The sequence below is a fragment of the Leptodactylus fuscus genome, chromosome 10 (assembly GCF_031893055.1).
Source record: "Leptodactylus fuscus isolate aLepFus1 chromosome 10, aLepFus1.hap2, whole genome shotgun sequence".
Classification (NCBI taxonomy): Eukaryota; Metazoa; Chordata; class Amphibia; order Anura; family Leptodactylidae; genus Leptodactylus; species Leptodactylus fuscus.
The window spans coordinates 53,846,495-53,857,555 of NC_134274.1; the positions used below are offsets into that span (position 1 = coordinate 53,846,495).

The window sequence follows — 11,061 nt, forward strand, 5'->3', positions numbered from 1 at the left end:
TAGTCCGTGTGTGTCATCCTGTCTCTTGCTGCATGACCATCAAAGCGGTAAGATTGAACCATTTTTTTCATCTTCAATAAGGTTATGTGAATTTGCAGTATTGTTATTCCCGGCGAGAACCTATGGGATTGCATATGTGAAAATAGAAAGCAACGTGACTTAACTGGGGAAAAAAAAACTGCTACAGAATCTGCTTAAATTGCAAAAACCTCTGCGTGAACATACCCTAAGATACACAAGGCATTAGGCCATTACCTTTCTGTGTGAAAATCATAGAGGAAAACTATAGTTCTGATACACTGACAATGATGTTTTTTCATGTTCTATGCATTTGCAGCTCATCCCCTTCACACTGCCCTGAGATTCTGACTGAGTCTGGAGGTAAAATCCTCATCATTTTGATAGCCCTTACAGATCTGGAGTGGCGTAACTACTGGGGTAGCTGCGGTAGTGGCTGCCACAGGGCGCGGGACATTAGGGGACCTGGTGGGCCCCTGATGGGTTTTTTTGTTAATATGCCGTTACCTGCCCTATTTACTTACCAATCCCCGCTCCTGCTCGCGGCCCAGGCTATGATTATGGAGGTATTCCGAAACGCGTCAGCTGGGCTTACTGCCGTCTGTCATGTAGGCTTGGATGTTTTATGATTAATGAAGATTAAACGCTAAGTTTTACCAGGACGCTCTGCTGGATTTCTTTTATTTCTTGGATGATCTATACACACCCGAAGCTGAAAGGGTTTAATATCCGTGCAGAGCCAAGAACGATCTGGAGTGGTGCATTACATCTCAGAGTTTTCTGCGAGTGGGCTGAGTACAAACCATTTTCTTTCCCTATATACTGTATGTCATGGCCCAGCCATTCCTAGTTATGTCACTGCTGGAGCGATTACTTGTTAAAAATGCTGTCAGGGATTTAGATCTGCAGGTTTGACTATCTTGAATTCTCATCTTTAATTTGAATGTAAGATCTTCTTGATAGCACTTATGAATCCTGAGAAATTGGAATTAGTAGCAAGGACATACTACATATGTCCTTGGCTACTAAAGTTCCTCCCTGGCAGGATGTCCATGGCATGGAAAGGGTCAAGGCTAAGGCCTCATGCTGCAGGAAAAGGTGTTTTGTTTGTTTGTTTTTTTAGCTACACTCAGGAGTGGATTGAGCAGATGGGTGACAAACAAGAGCTTCCTATATATTTCTCATTTCATTTGCAACTACTCCTGGGCTTTGCTCAAGAAAATGCATCAAAATCTGCTACATGGAGCCTAAGGGCCCATTCACATGGGCACAGAGGGGGTGGATTATGGCGCGTAATCCACATCATAATTCGCCCCCTCACAATGGTGGTCTATGGAGACCGCTAGCATTCTGTTTTCCGCTGGCATGTTGCCGCTCACAGAAAAAAGAAGCGAGCTGCCCTTTCTTCAGGCGGATTCTGTGGCTCATTGAGCTGCGGTGTCCGCCTGGCAGCAGCAACCTCCGGAGTCAGCCCATTCATCTGAGCCTACTCCAGAGGGGAAAGCCGCGACAGGCGGGTTTTGACCCAAGAGTGACGCGGCTCCCCATGTCACTCTCGGTGCCAAAATCTGCCCCCCCCCCCCTGCCTCCCTCCCTTTCCCGTGTGAATTAGTGCAAAACTGTTTAGTCTAACTTTGAACTGTCTAAAAGAAAATATTGATTTACATGCCCCAGTGTATTGACAGCGTAAAGTAACAAAACGGACTAAGAGCTAGTTCACATGGGGCACGTTATGGCGTATTATGGTCCTAATTGTGACGCAGGAAGCCGCGTCAGAATAGGGACAAAATGCACCTGCAACGACTGTCGCGGCTTCCCGCTCTGGATTAGGCCAAAATGAATGGGTCTAGTCCGGAGGGTGGTGTCACGAGGCGGACGCCGGGGCTGAATCAGCCGCGGAAACCGCCTGAAGGAAGGGCAGCTCGCTTCTTTTTTTTCTGTGAGAGGCAACATGCTAGCGGTCTACATAGACCTCTATTATTAGGGGGCAGATTCTGACGTGGATTCAGCACCAAAATCTGCCCTTTCTTGCCCCGTGTGAACGAGCCCTAAATCTACAGGACATGTAATGTGTTCTCGGTGGCTTTTACCTGGGCTGATATTTTTGGGAACCTCTTCCTCTTCAATGGTCACAACTATCACCTCCTTCTCTTCTTTCACCTCTTCCTTAACAATAATCTCAAAATCACCAAAATGTTCACTCTAAAAATAATGAAAAAAAATAAAGTCACCGCCCAGTTATACATAGCAATCAATATCTATATTCTTGGCCCCCAGGAAACACACATGGTATGAAACTCCCAACTTTGTGACTCCTGGCTACAATATCACATTCAGATTAACAATATTGAAGACAAGTCCTAAATACTTTTATATAGAACAGCAGTATATACAAATATACATTATAATACATTTATGAGGCTATATCTTATATTTCCACGTTCAATCTGTCTACACTCAATTACTACTGATCACTAATACAAAATATTGGGTACCTTGGCTATATATCTCATACTATCCTGGAATTCTTGTAGCTAAAAGGTACATCTGCTTGGACTGCTTTCTTTTCGCAGCCCGTCAGAACTGGAGAGGCTTTACATATACTCAACATCCACTTCATTCATGAGGAATCCTCATCTCAAAATATATGAGGGCACCAACAATTGGACTCCCAGAGAACAGACACATCCAATTTTCTGTGGATAAGTGTTTGTTGGACGACCGTTTTAAAGGGGCTTTCCAGGCAAAAAATGTTTGGTTTTTTTAAAAAAAAGTGTTAGTGCTATTAAGAGGTTAATAAATGCATCCAAATACCTTTAGTAGTGTTTCTGGGCGTCTCTGGGAGCTCCTGGTATCTTCAGCATTTGTTTTTTAGGTTCAGCTTCCTGCTATGCAACTTCCATGCTAGCTCCCTCTCTCTTCACTCCCCCCCATTCCTCTTTCCCTCCCATACACTCACTCTCTGTCTCTCTAGCTATCCCGCTCACAACTACTAGCCCTTCCTTACCTACTCAGCTCAACCGCCGCCCCCATTATATACTTACCTATTTTCCTTCCAGTCTTCCTCCTGCGGGATGTCCGTCCTTCTTTTCAGACTGCTATAGACCTAGCACTGCTCTGTAGCTGTCTCTGATGCTGCTCCCACGCCTTTGCAGGAGAGGAGGATTATCGGCTGTGCAGATCAGCACTAGGTCTATAGCACGGGCAGACATCACAGAAGGAGGAGGAGCCGTACACCAGGAAGAATCCTGGAAGGAAGAAGATAGGTAAGTATAATGGGGTGGATTATGTCCCATGACCACCCCAGGGATATGAGTAAATATACATTTTTGATTAGGAGGGGGGAAGGAGTTTAGATTAATGTAGGGATTTCCATTTATCCTGGACAGCCCCTTTAAGTGAATTTTTAATTTGTAACAAGGCTCCCGATTCTATCAACCTGGTTGATCTCTTGGATGCTGTGATCTTCTTGGAAATAAGGAGGACTTGAGCATCTCTCACTGGACTGATCTGGAAAACAACATATTTTTAGCTTCAGAAAGTTAATAAACACAAATAAAATCACAATACATAAGAATGAAATGGAACGCTGGCCAAAGGTTGTTCTTTTAGTCCCCTCATACTTGCATTGTAAATGTGGGCATGTGTTGTTAAAATGAGAAAGACATAAGCTGCAGCTTACTTCTCATGACAACAAAGGATCACACATGTTGAAATGCGACATGCCCGATCCTTCATTCCCAGATACCTTCTGCTGAGGAGAGTAGTGACGCCCCATACACCAGATGGTCAGCATTTCAGGTGATGTTGAGATTAATAATAGACCCTTTATCATGTAATCTAATTCACTGTGATCACAGACTGTCTAACTTACTTTACATTGGATCTGACCTTTATACTAAATAATAAAATAACCAATATACTGCATTACCTGGTTCTATATACAGCATGTCTTTACTGTTTGGTGAAACATTGCCTCTCCTTATCGGGCGATTCCGAGATGATCGCGAGGCATGGTGGTTTCCCTCTGGTTTTCGACTCTTTGATTGATTCCTCTTACTGGGTCTATCTGTAGAAAACCACACATTGGTTCTGAAAACTTATGTAATAGGAAGATGATATCTAGGGGCTCCCCAAACCAATCTCTCCCCATTTACAGTCAATAAAAGAACTCTCTTACTTGGTGATGTGAGGGGCTTGTGGTCCTCCATCATGACATCCTTGTACAGATCCCTGTGTCCTTCTAAATACTCCCACTCCTCCATGGAGAAGTATACAGTGACATCCTGACACCTTATAGGAACCTGACACACACAATGATACAGTCACTATCCAGACACATTGGGGGAATTTATTAAGACTGACGTTTCCTATTCCAGTCTTAATCAATTCCACTGCTGGCGTGAGATGTGCCTCCCTTCACACAGTAAATGGACAAGGGGGAGGGGGGTGTCCGATTCTGCTCATAGCCTGCACAGACATGTCCGCAAATTGTTGATGTGTGCAAAAGACTAAGGATTCTGCAAATTTCACAGCTAAGGCTAGGATGACATCTGCATGAGAGTCTCTGCTGATAAGTCCTGCACTGAAGACTTCTCTCCACCAGTTTCAGTATAAAAATGGCAGACCCCATTATAGTCTCCGAACAACGGAGCCCAGCACAAGTGTGAACCAAGCCTTAGAATGTAAGAAAAGTCTACTTGTGTGATTACAGCTTGGATATTATTCACAGACAGCAGCAGCTTTACTGCCTCTGCTCATACACAGGTTTATTCTTGTATTGTATCTGTTTTCTTGTATGTATTTGCAGTTCAGTGTTTCCGGATCTCCTAGATTGTTTTATCACTTGGGCTTTTCGCTATTTGTTTGCAGTTCTATAGTTGCTCCTGGTAGAATGGCAGAACATTATCAGCCATGGATGCGGGAGGGGGCAGCCTGCTTCATATTGTACAAACCCACTGCCTCAGAAATGTAAAATGTGTTTCATTCATAGTTTAATTATTAACAGCAGAAATACTGACAGGACATCATGTATGAAGGCTTATATGTCATAGAACAGACTGCCCAGCAAGACCCTGCACATATTTATAGTTTTCATGAAAACTCAGGTACCCTTTAATGCATGTTTTATACTTATGACCCATAGGATTAGTCATCAGTATTTCATTTGAGAGGGGGATATGATACCAGGACTGCATATAGCTGTTTTGGCAGCCTCCAGAAGCAGCTCTGCCCTTATTCAAGCTTCCTGGCACCACCATTAGGGTAAGTTCACACTGAGTTTTTTGGATCGGGACCTGAGGCGGTGATCCAAAAACCGGGTGGCCGCGAAGAAAGAAAGAAATGGCTCCTGGAACATGGGAGCCATCTTTTTGGTTAGGATTTTGAGGTGGATACGGCCTCAAACCCTGACCAAAAAACTCTGTGTGAACGTACCCTTATAGAGTGGACGTGGCTGCAGATTAGATAGGAATGGAGATGTTCCTACTCACCATCCACTACAGTATTTTCCAGTGTCCTGAGGCTGCAGATCTGTGTGGGATTCCAAAACCCAATTCTAGTACTGATCTATCCTAAGTATGAAGCATGCATATGCATTAGGGGCCAGTAACTCCTTAATAATTCCGGTGCATCTCAGAAGATTCTGTGACCATGGTGGGAATGACAAATTCTACAAATCCCATCATGCCTACTTGTTCTGCTCTTCTTGGGATTCCTTAGAAGTGACTAGATCATGCTGGGAGTTGTAGTTTTACAGCATCTGGACTGCTGAACCCTGTGCTAGGCCATCCTATGGTGGACTCTATTCAGTAGGGAAGTGGTTGGTGGCCAACCTGTGGCACTTGCATGCTGGGAGTTGTAGTTTAACAGCAGCCAGAGAGCCACAGGGTGGAGACCACCGCATCCGTCCTCAATAAACAACAGTGGGGAAATGCACTCCAACTAAATACCGTTATATACAGCGCTCCCCACTGCAAACACACATCAGCTCTCCCCATTTACATTCTTTATCACTACTACACTGCCTGCTCCACCTGTGTGCGCGGACAACATGGTACGGACCAGGCCGATCAGCATATGTGCTTGTCAGAAATAGAATACCTACTGCCCGTCTCCTCAATGTCTTCCCTTTACTTCCGCCTCTTCACCTTTCACCTCACTCATGGCACGCGTCACTTCCGGGTTGAGCAGTTCGGCGTATGTGATTGGACGATTGTTTGTTATGCTTCGGTGCCTTATGGGAGTTGTAGTTCAGGGGGTGGTTCTTCATGGTGGGGTGGACTACAGCTCCCGTCATGTCAGTGGCACGGAGGGGTGAAGGATTTGGATGGCCTGCTGAGAACAGTGTGTGGCATAGTTTGTTACCTCCTCTGCTCTCCTTATTCCAGGACAGGGGCTTCCAAAATTAAAAATTCTACCAAAAGGGATTAGATGCCTATTTGGGCAAAATGACATTTATGGTTAAGGAACTGTATAGAATATCATGTCTTTTCCCATCCTCCGATTGAACTTGATAGCATAGTTGGAAAAAAAAAGACGCGTTTAGTTCTGTAACACATAGCCCTTGTGCATATCATGTAAACTGAAAAGATTAGAAGAAGAAAGTACAAGAGGCCTGATCAATGCCCCTCCAGTGTAACTTATACCACTACCATGGTCTCCAAAGTGACGTTGTGGAAATTCCCTTTTTCTTTTGCTCATACGCTCAAGGGGCAAAGACACGTCACAAGACATATCAACCTTGTGATACAATTAATGAATTCCCAATGCAAAAAGCCCAATGTACTTGAAAAGAATTTGGACACGTATAGGTTTGGACACGAATAGGTGGACATACGGGCAGAGCCACACTTGAAAGTGCCACACATCCCTCTGGTTAGCCATGCATGGAGTCCCTCAGTTGGTGTCAAGTGGCTTCTAATCAGTCTGTCCTGCAGGCAGGTATTCTTCCTAAATGTTATCTGGGGTCTTGTTCCGACTGTTTAAGGTAATGATCAGAGAAGAGCGAACAGAGAAATATTCGATATTCGTTTTGTTAGCCCCTCAATATTCGACTATTCGAACGAATATCGAATTCCATTATAGTCTATCGGTAAAAAAAAACTTTGTTTCAGGGGAACCCACTATTCGATTCAGGAGAGTCACCAAGTCCACTATGACACCCCAGGAAATGATGCTAACACCTCTGGAATGCAACTGGAACAGCAGGGGAAGCATGTCTGGGGGCATCTAACACGGCCAAGCCCCTGTATTACGCCACTAATAATGCGGGAGCTGACTTTTTCCCATAGGAATGCATTGACCAGCGTTGATTGGCCAAATGCCATACAGTGTACAGCATTCGGCCAATCAACACTGGTTCTGCCGGAGGCTCGTCTGTAAGGAGGCAGAGTCTAAGATCGGTCCACAGCAGTCTCCATTGTGGTCCGATCTCAGGTATAGCAGAGTTGACACAGCTCTGCTACATCTCAGGTGTAGCCGAGCTGTGCGCTCAACACTGCTACATCTGAGATTGGACCACAATGGAGACTGCTGTTGACTGATCTTAGACTCCGCCTCCTCCGGCAAAACCAACGTTTATTGGCCGAATGCTGTACACTGTACAGCATTCAGCCAATCAACACTGGTCAATGCATTCCTATGAGAAAGTAAGCTCCCACATAACACAAGCTGACAGGGATCCCGACTAGCATATAATGGGCTGCCACGAGATAGAGCCCCAAAGAGCTGTGTAACATTCCCACCTAAATAAAGCTAATCCCTAGCTAACCCTGCCTGTACATCTATCCCTGTCTCACAGTCACATAGTTCACAGTCTCATATCATACGAATCTGAAATCTACCATTCGTATAAAATAGAGGTCACCTGATTTAGCCAGCCAATTACTTTTTCAGAGTTTTTTTCGATGCCTCCGTTGTCGTAGTTCCTGTCCCACCTCCCCTGCACAGTTATTGGTGCAAAAAAAGCACCAGGGAAGGTGGGAGAGGATACGAATTTTTAGAGCGTTTGCCACATGGTGTTCAATTGGAATCGAATATCTCAAACAGCTTGATATCCTGATACCAATTCAATAGGACGCCGTTCGCTCATCTCTAGTAATGATCTTTTTGTAGCATCCCACAATACCACTTTAGGATTTCACTTTTTCATGGTCCCCAGTTACACATATAATTACATTTTTATCAGTTTACTATTTCTCAGTCCCATTGTGTGAAGTGACTATTTCTTTGTAATGTATCTTTTTTGTCTGTAGTTGAACTCTACATTTTGTACAGTGCTGTGGAATATGTTGGCGCTTTATAAATAAAATATATTATTATTATTCTAGATCAACAAGTCTCTCAACCTGTTGTCTAGAGTCATGTTGAGAACTTTCCCCAGATATCCTTTATCCCTGAACACTTCTCCAATTATAAAACAACATTTACAAAATAAAAAGTGCAGGTGAATATAAAACAACAACTTTGTAATAAACCTTATTAATATAAATATATTTTTTTTCTCGACCTTTGGCTGAGTTACTTTCTACATGGGTAGTGAGATGAGGAAACTACTGGAAAGTACATATACCTTACTGCTAATACTACTGTGTGAGGGCAAGGAGGCCGCCTCAGGTTCTGGTCCAAAATACGGGTAGCCGCGACGGAATGCCCATGCACTGCACCGGCATCCAGTCCCGCACTCCGCTCTGGATTAGGCCCAATGAATGGACCTAGTCGGGAGTGTCTTCAGGCTGAATCGCGAGGCGAAACGACCTGAAGAATGAGCATCTCGCTTCTTTTTCCAGGAGCTGGAACAAACCGGCTCCCATTGATTTCAATGGGAGCCGTCTTTTAGGTCAGGATTTTGAGGCGGATACGGCCTCAAAATCCTGACCAAAAAACTCCATGGGAACTTACCTTTACACTGTGAATCAGGGAGCTTCTGTGTGTGAGGGAACTATAGACAAGAAACTACATGTAGATATACAGACAAGGAGGAGAGCAGCTTAACCCCTCCAGGACGCAGGGTAGTTTGTACGATAATGCTCTGCAACTTTTTCCAAATCATATCCTTTCTCTAGATCACAAATATAAATAAAAAAACAGACATCTCTGTGTCCAAAAAATACCCAAAGTCTAAAAATATTTCTGATATGGCGAGCACCGTAGTGGTAAAAAAATAAAAATTATATCACTTAAGTACTCTCATGGTGTCTATCATACACATATCATTGTGATAGCACTGTGAGCCAGAGAGAGCACCAAACACCTTCACCAGCACTAGCAGCAAGGCCAGATGGACTTTGCTTAATTTGAGGGTCTGAGTTGTCATCACTGTATGGGTAATAAACTGAAACCAAACCAAGACCCACAATTGACTTACATGGCAGATCAGAAAACAAGAGAATAATCGTCCAGGCAAACGGGTCAAAACCAGGAGAAGTCGTCAGAAGCAGAATCAGGAGACAAAAGTGATATCCAAATGAAAGCCAAAGATCAAATCCAAATGGGTAAATCAATAGAAGAATCAGCAGGCAAAGGAATAACCAAAAAAACAAGCATTGTCAGAAAAGCAAGCCAGTATATAGTACACTATCAGGTTTAGAGCAAAGCTAGGAAACTAAATCAGCAAGCAGGTGGGCGGGGTCTTATACATGCCTCATCAGCTGCTAACTGAACAAGCCCAAAAGTAAACTGCTGAAACTGCAGGAGCCTCTCAGATCGACAAGATGTATAGCAAATGAATATAGAATCCGGACAATAAATATAGAGTGATCAAAAAGTTGGGCATTCATCAAAATACAAACAAATATAAATTATGCCAACCCAAAGAATATAAGGAACAGTTTAGGGCGGGTTCACACCTGCGCCCGGTCTCCGCTTTAGCCAATCCTGCGGGTTTCCGTATTCTGCCCCAAGAAACTGGCCATGGGACGGAAACCCAGCGGTCAGTTTTCAAACCCATTCTCTTGAATGGGTTTGCAAAGTGACCACTCGTGTGCGTCTTCTCCCTCTCCACAGCAAAAAACAATTTTCTTAGCCGGACACAAAGTCAGACATGCAGGACTTTGTGTCCGGTTATAAATGGGAAATCCCTTTATTGATGTGCAAATACAGCCACAACAGTGCTAAATACTGATCCCTTGTGTGGCCTTTTATTTTACTTGCTGCTCCTTGTATCACTGTTATTTACATGCAGCAAATTTGTGGACAAACTACATTTCCCATGATGTATCTGCCTGCTCTGCCTCTCTGTGTACCCCTCTCTTTAACACTCTTCCCTGCAGTGAAATAACAGGTAATTACTCACTCCCATATTCAAGGTCACATGCTGCTGTAATGTTTATTTTGGAAGCTCACTCCCCCCATCCCAAACACAGAGAGTGAGAGCAGGCAGAAACATAATGGGAAATGTAGTTTGTCTACAGATTCACTGCACGTAAATAACAATGATACAAGGAGCAGCAAGTAATATAAAGCCAAGAAAAGGGTGCACAAGGGAACAGTGAGGATTTAGTAATGTTGTGGATGTATTTGCACATATTTTTTGGAAGTTGGATGACCCCCTTGAACGTATGTAAATCTAGATTGTTGATGTTTTTTCTATTCCCTACATAGATGTTGAAATCTTTCTATCACACCCTATAGAATGTTTTTTTTTTCTTCTCACTTTGGGGAAGCTTCTCAGTTTTACACTTGTCCCACTTGTACACCGGTTTGGCGCTTTTAACCCTTTGGGCTGGAGTACAATACCCGTTTCCTCATTTTTATATTTTCTAGTGACTGAATTTCACACAAAGAAACAACATCATTTTGTGCCTTTTTAAATTATTTTAATACAAATTTGATGTGACCAGCACTGTAGGCAGGCTTTGACAATGCAAGTCACTAGGTACAGAGACAGTAGATGGTTTATCGCAGACCATGCCCCTTTTCCTTTTAGTATAGGCTGCCGATTCATCAGGTAACTCCTTGAGACATGTGCTCAGATGTCCTTTAAAGAGGACCTTTCACCATATCTGGGCACAGGCAGTGTTATATACTGCCAGAAAGCTGACA

The 11,061-nt window shown here is 43.6% G+C and overlaps 1 protein-coding gene across 9 annotated transcripts in view; it reads right to left on the minus strand.

Moving 5' to 3' along the window:
* LOC142183210 (oocyte zinc finger protein XlCOF8.4-like) overlaps positions 1–11,061 on the minus strand; it is a 106,435-nt gene that overhangs the window by 3,672 nt on the left and 91,702 nt on the right. For 5 of the 9 annotated variants that reach the window (XM_075258184.1, XM_075258183.1, XM_075258182.1 and 2 more), the window contains 4 exons: positions 4,199–4,322; positions 3,950–4,087; positions 3,458–3,528; positions 2,109–2,220 (listed from right to left, as the gene is read on the minus strand). In XM_075258184.1, the coding sequence (XP_075114285.1) occupies positions 2,109–2,220; positions 3,458–3,528; positions 3,950–4,087; positions 4,199–4,322 (445 nt within the window). Of the gene's footprint in view, positions 1–2,108; positions 2,221–3,457; positions 3,529–3,949; positions 4,088–4,198; positions 4,323–5,510; positions 5,531–5,852; positions 6,173–11,061 lie in introns of those variants that run through there. The other 4 variants (XM_075258191.1, XM_075258190.1, XM_075258188.1 and 1 more) reach the window with 4 other exon arrangements.